Source organism: Lathamus discolor, chromosome 14 (genome assembly GCF_037157495.1).
Source record: "Lathamus discolor isolate bLatDis1 chromosome 14, bLatDis1.hap1, whole genome shotgun sequence".
NCBI lineage: Eukaryota > Metazoa > Chordata > Aves > Psittaciformes > Psittacidae > Lathamus > Lathamus discolor.
In genome coordinates, this window is record NC_088897.1 from 11,197,169 (window position 1) to 11,217,005 (window position 19,837).

General features: G+C 46.9%; 1 protein-coding gene across 6 annotated transcripts in view; it reads right to left on the minus strand.

Moving 5' to 3' along the window:
- Window positions 1-19,837, minus strand: part of ACACA (acetyl-CoA carboxylase alpha) — a 116,162-nt gene that overhangs the window by 21,854 nt on the left and 74,471 nt on the right. For all 6 annotated transcript variants that reach the window (XM_065694274.1, XM_065694275.1, XM_065694276.1 and 3 more), the window contains 7 exons: window positions 18,215-18,484; window positions 17,785-17,882; window positions 17,153-17,273; window positions 16,624-16,734; window positions 3,584-3,727; window positions 2,775-2,901; window positions 339-435 (listed from right to left, as the gene is read on the minus strand). In XM_065694274.1, coding sequence (XP_065550346.1) covers window positions 339-435; window positions 2,775-2,901; window positions 3,584-3,727; window positions 16,624-16,734; window positions 17,153-17,273; window positions 17,785-17,882; window positions 18,215-18,484 — 968 coding nt within the window. The remainder of the gene's footprint in view (window positions 1-338; window positions 436-2,774; window positions 2,902-3,583; window positions 3,728-16,623; window positions 16,735-17,152; window positions 17,274-17,784; window positions 17,883-18,214; window positions 18,485-19,837) is intronic.

Here is a 19,837-nt window from a genome sequence, read left to right on the forward strand (position 1 = left end):
TCTGATCTGCATCCTCTCAAAATACAGGATCCTTTCTCCAGGCTTCTGTTTCCTGCCAGCTCTGAGATCACAGACCTGCAACACTGAGAATGATCCATGCTGGAAATGTTTCCAAAGCACGGATCTGAACTCTAGGCCACGGGGAACAGTTTAGAACCCTGCAGAGGAGCCACTTGGCAGCAAGGTGAGGGGAAAGGACTCCCTTTGGGGAGTATCCTGTTCAAGTAATGACTTATTTTCACTTACAGCCATCAACTTCCAAAGGATGGTCCAGAAAAATGCAAAACACAATGAAAACTTGCTTTCCACAGATGTCTAAAAGACCCCTTAGAATTTACCTGGCTCTACCAACCACTACTGTCTGTGCCCAGGGCTGCATGATCTCCAGGAACGAGCCATTGTCAAAGAAACCACTCAGCCACTGTCCTTTTTGACCTAAAGGGAAGGGAATAAAAGTGGAAATATCAGGGGAGGGAAGCAAAAAAGAGACAATATCAAAGCACCAACTGCAGCTTCCTTGGAAATGCCAACTGGAGGAGGCAGCACTGTCCCTTTATTTATTTATTTTTAAATAGATTATAATATAAGGGAACATTAGACAGCTGAGCATTTGTCTGCCTTCAGCCATCATGTCTTATTTCATTTGCTAGCCTGCATAAAGACAGTAATTTATCAGCAAAAGCATCATTTATTGTTAAACGATGGGGTTCGGATAGCAGAGGGACTTCACACGCCTTTAAATAAATAACTGGTTTTTTCAAGACACTGCAAACATTTGTCAAAAGGCAGTAAAGTCATTAAAGATGGCTTTCAAAATGCTTATTTCCATTTGGGAACTTTTCTCACATTTTTTTCCTCTTGATTCTGCCTCATCTTTCCTTTAAAGAAGGAACTCTGAAGAAAGCCAGGAAGTAGACATAAAAACTCCTATGGTATTTTAAACCCAGACCACACATCTGAGCATGTTTCCCATGCTTCTTTTAGGAAGTCTGGTCCAAAATATTCCGATACCAAAAACCTCCTTGCCCCACAGAAGACACCAGCTGATGCACCTCTCCCTGAACTCAAGGATGCTTTGGGAGTCAGCATCCTGGAGCAGACCATCTGCTCCCAGACCTGTTCTCTTGCAACTTCCTAATGCTTGAGAGAAATCAAACAGCTCCTGAAGACGACGTTACCAAGTGACTTGTCTCATACATCAGCTTCTACCCTGAGGTCTGAGGCCTAGAATACCCTGATCACACTAATTATGCACTAGGATTATTTGCCCTTTGTAAAGCCAGTGCAGTATCAGACTTGGGGTTCCTCCTGCATAACAAACTCCCATATATTCCCAATACCTCTATGATCTTCAAGGTCTTTTCCAGCCTAGTTGATTCTATGATTTGATGATCCCCATGTGCAAGAACGTATCTGTTCACTAACAATCCACATGTATTCCTGCAGATAGAACTCTCAGGATGACAGTTACAAGGACCCTATGAAGGAGTTAAGCCTCACTACGCTGACCTGTGCAGTGCAAGGCAGGCAGGAACACCATGGCAGGAAGGTTTCCCACTATTTCAGCTCGGCCCCTGCTCCAATGAACAGGTAAGGCCACGATGAAGAGCTTCTATTTGGGCTGACTGCTGATGCTGGGCTGGGGAGTGACAAATCAGATGTGCAGACAGCTCTGTGCAGTCTGTATAAGCTGAACAGCCCAATGTCAGGGCATTGAGCTACTCTACCCACCCAGACAACTACAGAAATGACAACTTGCTGCGGCACCTGCTTCACAAAGCTCAGCAAAACACATTAACCAAAGCCCCCCCCAACAATCCCTCCTAGCTTCACCCCTTGGCACACAGCTTCCAAGGAATGCTTTCATCTGAACAAGCACCTCTGCTTCTGCAAACCCAAGTCCAAAACCAATTAAAAAGTGGAGATCCAAGCAAGCTAACCTCTGCTGACTTAAACAGGATGGAGAGTGTTTTATCAAGACCAAACTTGTAATTACTGTGTTCTACATTCCTTGCCTCTGTGGCCCCACTGTAAAATGTGACCATCCATTTCAAAATTATCTCTTTATCGCGAGCCCAAAGCTGATCGTTTAGATTCTGGCCTCGTGTCGGGCGTCAGTTTGAAGAATATCACAGCAATATCTCCTCTAATAAATGGCTTTAACTTTTCACCTAGGAGATATCTGCTTTAACTTATCACAGGGAATCATCTGCTTTCCTTAACGCTTCCACTAAATTAAAATCTGAAGTCACTCGATTCGGAAGCCGGCGCTGGCTGCACTCAGACAGCTGGATGAATTACTGGAGAAGGGATGGAAAAATATTAGCCAAAACCAGAAAACTTAGTTTATCACAAATCTCATTTTAGCCCCCCAAACTCATTAATAACAGCAGGAGGAACGGTCACCCAGTTTGCAGCCTGGCCCTACGCAGGCTGCACAATGCCAAAAGCAGGCATGGGGGTTCAGTGGTTTCCAGGGTTTCCAATCCAGTTACTGGGCAAGATCTGCAGGAATACTGTGATTGCTTCAGTGTGCAGTCTCTCTGAATATGGACTTTCCTCACCATAAAAATATCTATAAAAATAACTAATAATTGTAGGCATCCTCGAGCACTCAGAATTTATATGCTATTTTACGTATTATATTCAAATTGTTTAGAACTAATCACTTGCTAAGCTCTGAAGTATATCTGGATTGCAGACACAAAGCCTGGACAAACAGTCCTGCAACAAGACACAGTCCTGAGTATCCTGCCCACCAAAGATCTACATACTTGGATTTGGATTGGGGCGCCCAGCCAGCATCCAGCGAGGATCGTAAGGAGTCTTGGTAGGAACAAACTCTATGGGTCTGTCTATGGGGTCCTTGACTTTGAGGATGGGAACAGGGCTGTAAACACTCTAAGGGAGAAAGAAAAACATTGAAGGAAGTCATTCATCTGCATGGCTTTGCACAAAAAGGACATGAGCAGAGTCCTCTTTTTCCCCAACACTGCACAACCCTTCACCTGATGGGACTCCAGAGGCTTGGCAAGAGCCTGGAGAAACTTCCAAGGTGCTCCATACTCTCTCCCAAAACTTTGGCATCATCTGGCACACACTGTACTTCATGTGCTCTTGAACTTCAGGCACAGCCAGAATTAGTGAGGGGTTGCAATTTAATTCTGAAAGGTGCCCAGGCCACTGACTCATTCCATGCACTCTTTCCTGAAGGAAGGTGACCTGCCCGTTCGTTCTTGCTGCCTCCCAGGCTGCAGAGCAGCTTGCACTTCTACATCAACTCCTACAAATTACTGCCTCAGAGGGGAACTTTTCGAGTCTTTTCAGTAGGAAACAATCCACTGCTTACATAAAATCCTGCTGCCCAGAGTAGTGAGGGCAGCACAGCAGGGGAGTGATGTGGAGGTACCCAAGGCAGTGCCAGGCTGCTCCACATCCCAGCTCCTGCAGCACTTGAAGACAAAAACTGCTTTGTTGACTTCAGTACCAGAATGTTTACAGCCTCAGGCATGAGCCTAAACCACTTTGCCAGGGACCGTACAAGCACAGGAAAACCTTGCACTCCTGCAGGGCCAGGAATTACCTTTGGCATGTAGGAAAGCCACTGCAGAATAGTGTAGACTCCCTCGAAATCATCACACACGGTGCTGTGCGTCACTCCATTGTTGTGCATGATCTGGATCCCGCCCAGCTGGTTGTTGGAGGTATAAACTTCCCGTCCAAGCACCTTTTGAAAGGAAGAGGAAAACCATCAGTGGATGGGATGTGACAAGGAGGTGCTGGCTAAGGAGGTACATACAAACCCATCCCTGCAGCAAGTCATGATCACTTTGGAGACAAAGGATGGAGGAAACAACTCACAACAGCTCTTCCCAAGCCCTTATGAACAGTGATCCCCAAGGGAATAACATAAGTGGAGAAACTGAGGCAGGGGGCAGCAATGAAGCTGATACATGACAAGGTCTCCTGGGTGCTGACCTAAGCTCGCTAATTCAAACTTGCTCTAAGACAACTGACAGGATGGACCCACTTAAGCCTCTAACTGGGGAAAAAACACCGTGCATGAAGGCAGGCAGAGCAAAGACAAAGCCCCACCAGCTCCATAGAGAGACTGGAAAGAATAAGCTTCTGCTGGGCTTCTAATTCTCTTGCACAGCTCCATCTCTAATCTCAGCCCAGGCACCGCAGCTCTTTTCTCATTCTCCTGCTGTCTCTTCCCATTTGCCCTCTCCCTGACTGATACACTGATCTCTCGGTCACTCGGCTTTCTGCTCCGCTGAGTCCATATTACTAATAACACCTCTGCCACGGCCAGTTTACCTCATGAAGGCAGGAGCACATCATTACAAAATAAACTCATAACTTTGACATTCTAGCAAATACATGCCGTTTGTTATTTTTACGGGTTGAGTCTTTCTAACAGGCAGAGGGCATTACCTACCTGCTTCATTCAGGTCTTAAAAAAAGCCCTCAAACACATACAGCCAACCTGCTCTCCCCCACAAAACCACCAGCAGCTTGTTCTAGGAAGAAGGGCTACCTCGAGCTGGAGCCCAAGGGAATCTGGTCCTTATGGAAGGGATGCTTGCGTCTGACCTCATCCTCATCCTACAACAAGGGCTCGGGCCATGACTCATCTACACATAGTAGAGGGGAGCTCCCCATGTCTCAGTATTTGACCTTGTCTCAGGATGTAAGCTTTTAGGCTGAAAATAAAGAAGGTGCTAAAGGGATATGAAAACAGAAGTTTGATCTGGTTCTAAAGCCCCACTGGACCAACTGGTTTCCCTCTGGCACAAGCTCAGTTTATCACAGCTGGGGTCAGGGAGTCACTGAGCCCATCCAAACCATTGCCTTGAGTTGTAAGGCCCAATGCCGTCATTGCTAACTCTGAATTCACCTTCTTTTTGTGGTCTGGTGCTTCACAAAACTCAGCATCTTACAAGAACCAGATGATCCTTACAGAGCTCCTGATGTCAGATGTCAGCTGAGGTTTAAATCCAGAAGAAACGGAGGCGCAGCAGTTACGCAGTACCTCAAACACTTATAAATCAATGTCAGTCCTGTGGTTTTGCACAGAGACGTTCCCGGGTCTCCGTTCTGAGCTCAGAGACCTTCATCTTCCCCTAACAAAATCAGTGCCATGAAAAAGCATGGTAAAGAAGACAGCAGCACAGATTTAGGTTCAAGGAAAACAAAAAGCACAGGCCTCCAGATGCCAGGCACGAGCCTGCTAAATGCTTTCCACAGAGGAAAATAAAAATAAAGAGGATTTAAGCTCCCCATCTACGAACTAATGCAAACGTATGTACATGCAAAATGGGCCTCTGCTGCTGCTTATCTAGAGACACTGTAGACAGCTCAGGTTTACCACTGCTGACAGGCAATGAAAACAGTCTAATATACCGCCTGCTCTCGCCCTTAAATCCCTTTTTGGAGATCAAGATAAATATGCAGTTCCTTTTCCCGAGTGCTCCAGACATTCCAGTGAAGTGGAGGAGCAGGGTGAGGGGCTGTGCAAATGCAATCCCTCTGCAGTCCTGAGCCAGCTTTGTATTTACCCATCAGTGTTTGGCAGCAGAGGCCACCGAGTCCCTAGCCGCAGGTAAAAGTTGGACCGATGAGCACACGCTGCCTTTGTTCATATGACGTTTATGTCCACACGTGTGTGCTCAATGCAGCAAGAGGGACATGTAATAAAGGCACATGCAAGCTCTCAATCTTGACTTAAGCACAGTCCAAATGCAAAGCAAGCTGCTCCACTCACTCCCCAGCACAGGAACTGTGCAGATAAGGGGTTAAAGAGGCATTTTCCAGGGATGCTGCCAGGCCGGGTGCTGGTCCCCAACCTGTTCCTGCCCATGTGCTCCTCCAGCTTCCCAGGAACGATGGGAGATCCTGCCAAGGTGTTCCACACATAGACACATGCAGACTGCATTGAGTGCCAGAGGTGAAAAGCCACTGAAGGGCCAGCCAGCTTATAGACAATGATCGTTGGGCTTGAGAAAGAAATGAATGCGATAGCTCATCCATTCAGCTCTGCTAACCACCTCATCTCTGACCTCAGAGGACTACATTTTTAAAGGCTGACAAGTAATTCAATCTCCAATTAACAATCTTAAATGGTGCAATGCATATTGCTGTATAAATGTTTCAGCAAGAAAATATCCAAGGGTAAAAGAGAACACATTTGCTGGAGAAGTCCAAACCTGATACAATCAAAAGGACTCAGATGTTCCTCAATAAGACACACAGCAGAGGCACAAGTGGATTTAGAAATTATTCTATATTGCTAAATCAGTAATGCTAGAAAGAAACTCATAGGAGAAAAGACTGCACAGGATTAAATCCTCTATCTGGTATGACCAGCATGTATTGAAAGGGAAAACTTCAACCCTGAGAGGTTAGGGTGACCATGAAGGTCCACTGAGTCACATAAAGCAGGAGGTCAGAAGTGGAAGCAGCACTAGCCCAAGGCTTACAGAAGGCATCAGTTTAATGACCAAACATGTGCATGGAAGGTTAAGTTTGCAAAGCAGGTCCTTCCTAGCAGGAAGGTTACTGGCACTCCAGGGAAAACAGATGCAGCTGCAGCAGTCAGCGGCTGTAGAACTGAGATCAAGAATGGTTCAGCAAGAGGGGTGCGAAAGACCAGGATCCAGGATTTTAAAGCTCAGATACACAATAAACATATACCTGAATCTTGCCACTATTGACTTCTGATTTTGCGCTTAATCTGATGGCCAAAATGGACAGAAAAGAGCAGCCAAACAGCAACACACCAGCTTCTGGCACCAGGAAATGTGATTTACATCAGAATTGTTCCCATTCCATGAAAGCTCAGAAACCTAAAAACTGTGTTTCTGTCCATGCAGAGTGTGACATGCTGCCAAAGGAAGCTGCTGTGGGTTGGTGGCCCCACACGGAGACCCCAAACCTGGCCATTCTGAGGTTTCTAGTGAGGACCCCTCACTACCACAATAGGAAACCACATTTCTTCTGCCTTCAGAGGATCTTTTAGGAAGTACCAAGGAAAGCCAGGATTCTAGCAGCCTTTTCAGCCTTTACAAGACCATCTTCAACAGGTCTATAGGCATGTTGGATGCACATTAATCATCTCAAGCCCATGATGATCAGCTGCTTTCTCTGCTCCTTTGCAGAAGCTAGTTAGTTGAGACATTCCCTACGAAGCCGGTTCTGCTGCAAACTTGATTGGCTCCATCAAAGAGGAAAGATGTGAAAAGATGACAGCAGAGGGCTTGAATGGGAATCATTAGGTAACATAAGTGCTGTTATTATTCAGAGCATATCATGCGTTTATATCAAACAGAAGTGCCAGATTTTTATCCAAATAATTTCAATAATTGCAATTCCCATCCCACCATTCATATTATCTGCCACAAACCCGAAGCAGAAAAGGCACATGCACGTACTCTAAAGAGCCTACTTTTCATAAACAGGCAGAAATGATGGGAATGAACGTCTCATCAGAAAACACAATGTAGGAACTCCAAAGCCCACTGCCATTATGTGCAGTCAAGCCCCAGCAGATCTCACCGTTTTCATGCCCATCACTCAGCTCTTCCCCGCACACATATCATGTCACTAGAGGGTAAACCAGCAATGCTGGATGGGAGAACGAGGAAGAGCCCAGCTCCTGCAGCCCTGCCCCGAGTCCTCAGCCCATCCACAGCCCCCTCTCCCTGCCTGCAGCCTGCACTTGCATTTCTAATCCGAACGTGTGCAGTTCCTGCACTTCTAATTTACGAGCGTTCAGAGGGGGACCCTTCTGACTTGGGAACATATTGGCTCGGTCTAATGCTTGGAGATTATTAAAGTCAGAGCTATACTCCACTATCAAGTCTACAGATCTTTTATTTAGAAGATATGGTGCTCTAAATGCACAAAGAGCTCCCTGTCACCTTCACATTAAAGCCCCTAGTGCCTGGTAAATGGAATTATATAGCTGTCATCTCCTTTCCCCAAAGTTTTAAGAGTACAATGGGCTCATTTTTTCACACTCCATCCCAGCTTCAGAACTAAGAGACCTACTTTGTATTGATTTAGAGTCTCAGAAATAAATAAACCTGCTTCACCAATGTGATTCACAAGAAATTCATGATACACTATTGCATGATATATTTCAAGCTGTGGCTCCAGCTCTTTTTTCCCTTTGGTGAGTGATGGGGGAGGTGGGAGGCAGGGGGAGGTGGGGGGAAGCTGACAGCCTGATGGTTATTGGAGATGGCTACTGACTGCAAATCTACAGGCAGGTCTTGCTGGTGGAGCCTTTTTCTTGCTCTAATTTGGTGAGATCAGGGGGGGAAAGGGGACAAAGCAATTGCACTTCACCCCAGCAGGGGAAGACACATCCAGACGGACACCGTGGCTGCAGCTGGGACTTCTCCACTACCTTTTGCCTGAGGATGCCAAGGCACCTCAGCAGTACACAGGAGCAGGGCTCCAGACAGATTGCAGAGGAGACATTCCCTCTGCTTGCTGGTGGCAACACAAGAGGTTATTGGGAGGAAACAGCTCTCCCATCTCGCAAGGGCCGATGAGGATTTCTGAAGGTTTCTGGCTTGTAACAATCACATTTTGCAATCCTGAGATGTGGTCAAACATCAGACAGGGTCAAGACGTTTGTTTCTCAAATGTGAAATATTTCTTGTAAATCTTAGAAATAAAAAATTCCTTTAAATAAAAATTCCTCTAAATAAAAAAGTCAATTGGGAAAAACAAAGAAAAAAACAAACAAAAAGAACTTTTCATTTGACCCCAAAAATTCCAAATGAGAAATTCATCAAACCTGGTGTTTCTTCCTGAAGAATTCCAGTTTCAGTGAGGTGGCATTTCCAAATGAAATACGTCTTGTCAAAGAATCCCTGCCTAGCTCTCCTTCCATGGTGCACAGAGACCGCCCGGTTTGCTCAAGGTCACTCCACCAGTCAATGCTAAATCAAAAGGACTCACTATACTTTGCCAACTAAAATTACAGCCCCTGGTTCTACATGGTGCAAACACCCATAAATCCCACCTGTCCCAGCCAGGGGGTCCCTCATCCACACACCAGCCTGATAAACAATATCAATGACCAACTTTATGATACTGGTTTGGCCATTCCCGTGGTCACCTTCTGGACCCCAAAAGAATCACAGAATGGTTTGGGTTGGAAAGGACCTTAAAGCTCATCCAGCCCCAACCCCTGCCACGGGCAGGGACCCCTTTCACTGGAGTAGCTTGCTCCAAGCCCCTGTGTCCAACCTGGCCTTGAGCACTGCCAGGGATGGGGCAGCCACAGCTTCTCTGGGCACCCTGTGCCAGCGCCTCAGCACCCTCACAGGGAAGGGAAATACCTCCAGAATACCCTTCAGGACAGGTAATTTCTCCACAAGTCAATGCAGAAAAGACCCACACAGGCAGGTCCCTGATAACCACATAGGAACACCCCAAAAGAAGGGTGGCCAGGACCAGTTATTCTGGGCCTTCTTCCCTTCCAGTGAACATCAGGTACCCGAGTTAATGCTTCAGTAAGAACACACCCTGCAGGCATAGGAACCCTCCAGGAACTGGGATACAGTCCTGGTTTGCTGATACCTATATGGGGTTTAGAATCCATTGGACTTTTCCTGGCAGGTTTAGATAGGCAGAATACATGCCATCATGCTAAATAAACTCCTCTTCAGCAGGAATAAACACACACACAGCACCAGCACCATTCCCATAGATAAACTGATCAAGATCCATATTAAAAATGATAGAAGGAGGGAAGAAAAAAAGAAGTCAACAGAAATCTATTAGACTTTCTTCCCTAAGCAAACATAAAGGGACTGATAATGCGATGCCTGGAACGTAAATTGTCTCTAATGGGAACAATACACAAATATCAGCACTTAAAGAAAGGCAATTAAAAATAAAATGTAGAAACAGAGGGTAATGTTTGTTTGTTTGCACTCCTCCGAAGTCCAGGCATCCATCCTGCTCACATTCATCTCTCTACACCGAGCAAAGACCTCTGTGTGACCAGCACTGCCACCAAGCAGCTCTCCCAGCAGCTAACGCCTCTCACTGGCATTAAAAGGAATCAATTCTGCTCTCTTCCTATTGCCAAACATTGCTAAAATGGGACTGATTTCCTACAGCTGCACTGTGACCTTGGTTCTCAAACCAGACTGGCTTGGTTAGGGCGTGAGTGAAGGTCACCTACGTGAGGGAGACCTCCACCAGCACCAAGGTCCCGCACTGGTCCTGAAAGAGCTGAAGAGACCAACCTACATCTGTGTTCTTATCACATCACCTCCTGCATCCACCCCAGACCCAGCTGAGCAGCTCCTCCTGCTTCCCCCACTGCTGGAGCCGAGAGCAGGGTAACCTTGGTGAGATCCATGAGGAGCCGTGGATGCTGAATGCTGCTGAAGTGTCGATTTCTGTTTGACATTTCCTAGACCCTCTTTGATTAGCATTCTCAAACACCCGGCACCCATACCTATCTTCCTAATAGTCTTGCTGTGCCACTACAGAAAGATTCATATCATGCATTAATAATTATAATGCTCCTTTGAATGACAGGGATGGCACTTGCTGTTCTAACTCACATGATTGCTCTCACATGATTGCTTTGATCTAATCCCAAGACTGGAGTCATCTTGAGCAGATACTGAGCTATCCCTGCCTTGAATCTCAAAAGAAGAGCTTTTCCCAGTCTGCATTTTACAGCAAACCCCTCAAACAGCATCAGTCTCACAGGGCTTCTATTTATTCTTCCACATTGTGAAATTGAGGGGTAAATATTAGTATTTGTGAGACGGAAGACCCATCACTCACACATGACAGACTGTGTAAGCTCCCTATTCCTCACATAAGCTCCTCCAGCGAGTCTCAGACCCAACCTAGCACCCTGAGCAGCTCTGCCTGGTCCTCCCAAGCCCTGACCCATGTTCTCACCCTGGTATTGAGTCCCAGAGCAACCACCGAGCCCTGCAGCTTCCCTCAGCCAGTCAGTGCCAGGCTGCTTTAGCACTGGGACCAAATGACACCCCACCAGCAGGCAGGGTACCTCCACATGTCAGTCAGAAGATGCTGAAGAGCCACCAACAGCTCAGAGCCAGGTTGGCTGAAGTGCATCAATATAAACTTGTGTCACCAAGCAACCTACAGCAGGGGATAACCATTACCCAATATGCTGGTTCAAGCTCTCTCACATATACACTGCTCCCCTACCTGCCACATGGATGCTCCCACCATTCAGCTGCAGATCTACACCAATGAAACCATCAATCTCCTCAAAAGCAGTCGCATCAACCCCAGCTCTGGCTTTGACAGTCAATACAATTCAGGACTGAATTAAAATACAAGGGTATTCTCTCCTGGCCTCGTGCAAAGGGGTTGTTGGGGTGTTGGGTTTTAAATGCAGATTGTCAAAATGATCCTCACAGCAATTACGGTCTGTTGTATCAACAAGTCCTCAGGGACTCACCCACAGTCACCTGATTGACACATACACTCCACTGCCCATCACGTTAACGTCCTCACCACCACAGTCATGTCTGCATCGGCGGAAGAGCTACTCAAGAAAGGTCATTGGACAAAGGCTTGGAAGTTCTTTGGATATTTACATGTTGCCTTAGCAAACAATCAAGGTTCCACTCCTCAGTTCACCTCACAAACACCCCTCTAAAAGCTGTTCTTCAGAAGTGTTTTCTCCCCCTAAAACCCACCAATTCTCAGCACTAGAAACAGTGCATTACTAACCTGGTTGGTTAGTTCCTGACCTCTTTCAGGTCTAGAATAGGTTATACAAGCAGATACACTGTTTAAATTAAGGTCATTTTGAAGGCAAAACCTTCCACAGAAAGAAATCCTGAGGATGGGGTTACCCACCCTGCCAATGCAGGTACTTCCCATCTGATGAGCTCAAAACACATCCCAAATACAAATGAACTAAGGATTCAAGGCCAAGCTGCCAGCAGGTAACTGCTGAGCAAACATGTCACACCATAACCAGGCAGCGGGCTGCACACTGGAAAATAAGACCCAGAGTTCTGGTTCTGAGCTGTGCTTTGAACATCTCAGACTGGAGTGGCTTCTGACTCTTCACCTTCACTGCCTCTTTCCCTACGTACTATAGGATACCACTGGGGGGAAATAAAGCTAAACAGGAGGAGAGGAAACAGAATACTGCTGGTTACATTCTTCCCTTCACCTCCAGAAGTGATGACCACTTTAGATGTCCTGTTGTGAAGTGCAGTGTGGGGGACAGTCCATCATCACTCAGAAAATAAAATGAGATTACCAGGTTGACCATGTCTATAACAGTCTGATGTGTACCAAGTTAGTAGAGGGTTCTGAAGATCTCTCTATAACACTGATGCGTATCAAGTTAGCAGAGGGGTCTGAAAACCTCTCTATAACACTGATGCATATCATGTTAGTAGAGGGTTCTGAAGACCTCTCTATAACACTGATGCGTATCATAGAATCATAGAATAGTTAGGATGAGGGTTCTGAAGACCTCTCTCTAATGCTGATGTGTATCAAGTTAGTAGTAGAGGGTTCTGAAGATCTCTGCTAAACCTGGCTTCCCTTAGAGGAAGCCCAAGACATGTCTCTGTAGAGATGTGATTGAGAGCCACTATTTGTTTATATTAACAAAACAGCCTTAAAGACAGGCTTCCTCTTCAACACAAAAGACAAACAGGAGCAAACTCATTACAAATAGGTCAGCCACAGGCTTGGGAACATCCTTGTGAGGACTGGAAGCTTGAACCAGCTGAGCAATGCATAAACAGGGAGCGCTGGGGCTCTTCTTCCCTCTATTAGAAAGAAAACCAGTGGAAATTAACCTGTTAGAGATGAAATCGGGGGAAAGGGAGTTGAAGGAGGAAGTGGGGGGTGGCAAAAAGGGGGAGGCAAAGTTAAAATATATATATATATACACATAAAAACCTCTGCCTCAGCAAAAGTTTTCATTAAAATTTTAGACAAATGATCTCTGTGTCCTTCCCCCGCGCTGCCTGGGGCTCCATGCTATTTCTATGCAAATAACAACCTCGTGCTTTAGATCTTATTATTTCCACCGGAGCTGCGGCGACATGACCCGAGACGTGTGCGAGGTAGACAGCACTAGAGAGAGAGAAAGAGAGGGAGGGAGAGAGCCAGGAGAGGGAGAGGGAGGGAGATGGAGTGGCTGCTCGCTGGAGTGTGAAAAAATATTGTCAGGAGTGAGCAGCAGAGAACAAAAAGCAGAATTGCCGGGATAACGTGTTTATTTCAGCCCCTCTCCCCATGTGAACCAGCAGCTCTTAAAATTCATTGGGCATCAGGCGATCATGCACAATCCATCTGCTTTCACTTTATCATTTGCATTTCATGCCTCCTGGCTTTTGATGTGCTGATACTTTGATGCAGTCAGGAGACGCGCATTATCATTATTTCCATTTCCAGGGGGGTCAGCGGGCTCGGCACAGGCGCGCGCACACGCTCCCGGCACAGGAATGAAATGTCATTTCCACCTCTCCACCCCCTGCTGAAATGCACTGGGGGAAGACAAAAGGGGGACGGATGAAACGCAGCCCCAGTGCCCCGCATGCAGAGAGCTGTGTCCCCACCACGGAGCATCGCCACCTTTGGCCCAGGTCTTCCCCCCACGCCTGTCGATGTGGGCTAGGAACAAAGACAGCTTCATCAGGAGCAGAGGGAAGCCTCACACGGCTCCTGTGCTGCTTCTTGTCACCCCTTACAGGCAATGGGGCTGAGAGAATGCTTAAACCTGCCTGTTTCAGGTGTCTCGCAGTGATGTCCCTCTCTACTTATAAAGCAGTGACACAGACACAGCCAGCACGTGATTAAGCAACCTCCAGAACCAAACATTAGCTCCAGCTAAAAATGCTATTGACCTTGAGCTCATCATCTAAGTTATAGGTTACAGTCTGGTTTTGGCAGCTGGACCTTTCCCTCTACACCTAAACCCTCAGGCTGGTTTTACATAATGATAATGAACAAGACCAGCAACAGATCTGCTGGCACAGAACGTTTGTCACAGCCCCCCTCTGCTCCCCCTTTAAATGAGAAAGAATCCAGTATTTCAATAAAGGAAATTCAAACCAAAACTCAAAACCAGCCCAGAAGCCCCCTCACTGCTCCCTGAAAGCCCAATTGTCCCCATTTCTGCACTGCATGCTCTCTTCCTCCAGAGAGAAGACATTCTGAAGATGGGTCTGTAGACACAAGACCACGCGTAAGCTTTGCAGAGCATCCTCCAGGAAGACAGCAGTTAAAAGTCAGCAATGGAAAAACCTGTCCCAGATCTCAGGGACCTAACTGGGAAAAGCTCAAGGAATATTTCCATACAACTGGGTCAGGATACCTGCAGTTGCAACTGTCAGGCAAGGCAGCAGTTTGCATTTACTTCTGTTTCAGCCATGATCTTTCCTCCAGACCCTGTCAGCGGGACTGGAGACCTTTGATTCCCATGCAGTAAAGCACTGGGCTTTCCTGCACAGGCTCTTCTTGCCATCTGCTCTAAGGGAACAAGAAGCAGCAGAGCTCACCCGCTCCACAGAGGAGCACTACAGTGGGTTTCCACCATGAGACCCTTCTGGAGTCTTATTCATGTGAATGAACAAGAACTCCTCATACATCACATCCCAAGAGCCTCTGCATTCCTGACAAAGGAAGACTTTGCTTAGCTGGCCCTGGCTGACACTGGGCCAGCCACTTTCTAGCCAAAAGAAAGTTCAAACTGTCCATCTAAATTCAAACCCAGGAGTTTAACAGTTTACATGGAAGAACAGGGATACAGAGGGTAAGCCTGAAGTAGATCCTGCATTAGCATTCACCATTGCTTCACACTCTCCTTAAGATCCCCCCTGGACTAAGCTTGGTCACTTCAGGTTAGCACTGGACACCACTCTTCTGGGACACAATTATAGCTGCATCCATTCAAAAAGCTCTGACCAGAACTGGGTTCCCAGTCTCCCCCTATTCAAGGACAGGTAAACTTATAGGGTCTGGGCTTCGCTGTCTCACTGGGAAAGCTGGATAGGATGGAACAGATTCCTCCTTTGCCTGACCTTTAGCCAGGTAGAGGTTCAATGCTTACATAAAAACACATGCGCAGGGAGGAAAACTTGGAATGGGCTAAGTCACCCCCCAGAAAGCATCTCCTCCTGCCTAAACCTGCTGACGGAAGCCTTAATTTAGGGTAAATCCTTAATTTTTAAGTGCCTAAAATGTAGTGAGATTAATCTAATCCTATGAAAACATTCACTCCATGGGTAGAGAGAGCAGTCAGACCTGGGAAGAAGAGAGGAGGAAAGAAGGACTGAACAGCCTGGCCCGGCCATCTGGGAAACTCTGCAGGGCCCCGATCCCTCCCAAATGACAGCTGGAACCAGGCAACTTACTCCACTTGAGCAAGCACTAAACTGACTCAATTTCTTTTTAAAGGATGGATCTTCAAATGCCTCTTTTCCTTCCATTGCTGCAGGTGTGTGACGTGTGTAAGAGATCTAACTGAGGGTACTGCATCCTAGAGTTGATAGGATCAATGCTTCATTTTCTGCAGAGCCCCCTTTATTCAGGGAAATAATTCAACGAGAGACTATTTTCCTTTTATCTCCCATTGTCAGGCAGGCACTCCTTGAAACACAGCTTGCCGTGGAGCACAACCACCCCAGGTGCTGGAGAGGGCCTGAGAACAAAGCTGCACAATGGGAAGGGCACTCGCGCCGCACAATCCCAACTCCCATGTAAACAAAGCCCTCAGTGAGAGGGATGAGAACAGAGCCGTGCCTGCCTCAGACAAGGAGCTGGAGGCTGTGGTATTCATAGGCTTGGGGCAGCAAAGGGAGAAAAAGCACCTCTGGTGAAGGGGGGGGGAAGAAGAGCCACTTTAGGAGTGAAAGCAGTAAGTTTTCTTACAGCCTGAGGCATTCCTCCTGCTCCCACAGCCGAGATGTCCACAGCATTCCCGACCCCTGGGAAATCTCCATCCACACACCCCTCATCAGGCTTCACTGCTCCCCCCCCATCCCCAATGCTGGGGATGGCTGAAAGCTCGGGGAGATTCGGGCCCATGAATTTTGAAACACAAGCTTCCAGACACTGGAAACAGCCCCGTTTCCTCCATCACAGTACACAGTGGGGGGAAGAAGATGCTGCCCGGTTGTGGACTTCCCCACTGCTGTCATTTAGTCACTGCACACAACCTACGTGGCCTGGTTTCAGCTGGGGTTAAACCACAACACTATGTTAGAAGCTGCTTCTCCCTCTTCCCCTTCACCTGGCTCATGCTCAAGCTCTTTAACCAGCAGTTGTGCCGAGGTGCCCTGCCAATCTCCAGCCGGGATGCCTGGAACAGTGCCTCTGGCTGTTGGTATGATGCTCTTGTCAAGAAAGGACTGTTTTCTGACCAGAGAGCAAAGGAAAGACACTGCTAAGGCAAGTTCCACACCTGCCGCCCTGTGTTGGGTCTCCTTCATCAAAAGGAGCCTCAGAAGGAAGAAAACAAAAGTGACCGAGCACAGTGACACAGAGTGGTGGCAGCTCCCCGAGCCTCCAGCAGAACTCACAAAACCAGCTCAATTCACATAGCTCTGAAGACTGAAACACATAAAGACTCACTTTGTTGAGGGCTCCACAGCCAGTCAGGATTATGTGAGAGTTCTCCACCTGGATAGTCCTCTGACCCAGCCGGACAAGGTAAGCTCCAATTCCAATTGCCCGACATGTAACCTTAAGGAAATAAAGCAATTACATTGATTTCTGTCTTACCACACAGCCAAATCCCTCTGATTCAAACACTTGGATAACGCTAGGCACGTCTGTATTACAAGGCTGTAAAACCTGTTCTCACTGCAAAACTCCAGATTCTATTTTTAGGTAAAACACGGTATCTTTACTTTAAAAAAGAGACTTTGCAACTTAGAGACTGAGCAAATATGAAGCCAAATAACAGTCTCCTACAAGCATTTTAAATTTAGCCTGGAAGGGCCCCAGCTCCACAGTGGTGCCAGTGGCACTGCTCAAAGCCTACGGGAGCCAATTCATAACACCCAGAAGTCTGATCCCAGATGTCCCTTCTGGATATCACTGCAGGGTTTTTAGCTGAAGCAGACAATAATCTGAAGAACAGAAAGCAGTGGGGGATTACCAAGTTGATGGTGATAACACTCTCATAGGCTAAAGATGATTCTCCAGCAATCATGCCAGATCCTCTGAGGTTCTCTGTTCCAAGTCCATCTTCCTTTCCGATAATATCTGTTATCTTATACCTGAGGGAGACACATACAGCCTTTGAGTCACAAGGTCCAATGATTTGCTGAATCAGTTTGCTATCCAGGAAATGGAAAGTGACTAAATATCATTAAGGCTCTAAAGAATAATGTGCATAAAACCCAGCCAGGACCAGTACATGGGCTCATTCTGCATGAAACAGTCCTGCATCGGAGTAGGCAAAGCAGCACTGCAAAGAGGAAATGCCAAGGGAGGGGACTGCCCATGGAAAAGTCATTCTGTCATTCCAACAGGCCATGAGGAGCAGGCTGATTATAGGAAAAAGGGCCAGAAAGGAAGAGAATGCAGCTCAAAGGAAAAAGAAACAAGAGACTATAATGAGGGTCTTACCTTTCCTTTACATCTTTCATGACTTCCTTCCTCAGCACAATCCCCTCTTACCCAGCACCCTCAGACTGGCTTCTGTCTTTTCCACTAGGCCCTTGCTAAGCAAAGTACTTAAGCACGTACCGAACAGAAAGGTTTTCATCCTGACCTGTCTGTGCTTACCTGGACTCTCCATTGTCCTCCACATGTTCACAGTGAACTGAGTTCAGGGCACTCACTTTCTTATAGTCTTGAGGAGTCAGGTACAAGTATTTGTATCCCTGCAGGGAAAAACAGTTCATCTAATTCCCACCCGGACTCCCTTCTGAATTCCCAATAACCGCTTCCAAAAAGAATGTTCTGAGGGAGCAGGATTTAATCCCAGACAGCAGCAAAAAAATCCGCTCTTAACATCAGAGCTCCAGCTGAGGGATGCTTTCAGCATTTAGCTCCAGTTCATTCCGGATGCCAATACTGCTGCCTGAGAGATCCAATAGCAAGGAAAACTTTGGATCTAACAGTCTGGCAAACATTTACCCTCACCTCTATTAAAAGAAGTAGTATAAAAGTAAGATGCTGCAGAGCTTCGCCTGTGACCCCTGTACCTCCTTACCTTGTATGGGTCATTAGGGTCTTCCCAAGCTACTTGGAACATATGCCGAATCTCCTCAGCCAAACCAATCCTGGCTCCACTGTTGGCAGCCACATAGATACGGGGGATGCCATGTGTCCGAGCAAGCTCTGAGGCCCTCAGGAACAGCACATCCTCTTGAGGCCCGAAAGAGCCGATCCGGTATGTAATGTCATTGCCAATGACAATGATATCACGCCCTTCGGGATACTCCGGGGTCTTCAGAGTCATCTTCCAGGCCACCATCCCAACCTGCAATCAAAGAGCAGAGAACAACAACAACTAAGTGTAGATCTTCAAGACGGGAAAGGGGGGAATTATGCACTTTACTGTGTGTTGCACTTGGTGTATTTCCTTTGGGAACTCCGACAAGACCACCTCTGGTATGTGCTGCCAGTGTGGAACACAGCTGGGAAGTCTCAGTGCCTCCCAGACTCCCTGCAGCACATTCTCCATTGCTCTTCCCACACCAGACACCAACACTGGCTCCCTCTTTCCCCATTCAGGGATGTGTCATGGGTCCAAAACACATTCTGCAGACACCCCTCTCAGGGTGCTGCATTTACTCCGTGTGCCAGAGCTCCCAGGGTGAGGATGGATGTGCTGCAGTACAGACTCCTGACCACCTGCTTAGGATACCCAGGTATCACCCCAGAACCTCGCACCCTGTTTCTCTGTCACCCTTCCCTCATTTTAATCATCCTTTTATTCATAAGTGCCTCCATTATTTTTTTTCTGCCCTTCCTTTCATTTCTTTGGCTCTTCCCTTTTTGCTTACCAAACATTGCAGCAGTTTCTTTCCAAACCTGCCTGGATAAGTAATGTTTTTTGCTGCATATTTCTCTTTTTAAAATCACCAGATGATCTCTTCTGACCCATCTTATGGAGATCAGCAACCTGCATCTCCCATCTCTCAGCTGCCACATATCGCTGCACTGGGGACTTGGCCATCCTGGAATGCCATTAACAGATGGAAATAGCAGCGTCCCTTGAAAGCCACATGCATCACCCAGTCTCCGCTTGCCCAAGGATCATAAGCTCTGAGTACACATTCCTCAAGCCGATTGCACATCCTCTGCTATCAGGAGGGTTGAAACTCTCATTGTGGAGACTCTGAATTCCGAACATGATGAACTAAAGCAGGAGGGGGAGAGGGGAGAAGCAGCAGATAGATATGTGCCATTTAATCCAAATCAAAACGGCACAATACACAGTTGAGATCCAATCAACATCTGCAATAAGATATGCCATAATAGGCTCATTAAAAAAAATAAAATGGGAGAGGAATTAATCAAAGGGTCATTGGAAGTAAAGCAGGCAGCAATCCAAAGCCATTACAACTGGCTACTGGCAGCTCCTTTCCCTTGCACCTCCCATTCCGAGAGCTGAGATTGCAAGTTAACAGAATGAGGGTGTTTCAGTTCACCTTCCCCTCAGTTCCACCCGCTGCTATTTTGACTGATGTGTCGTAAGGGATTCATGTGTTTGCCTCTGAGTATTTGCAGATTTACAGTTACATCTCAGCATCCAACTGCAGCCTTTGGAAGAGAGAGATACTGCAGCACTTTGAAAGGCAGGAGGATAAACCCCTAGAAGGCAGTGGGA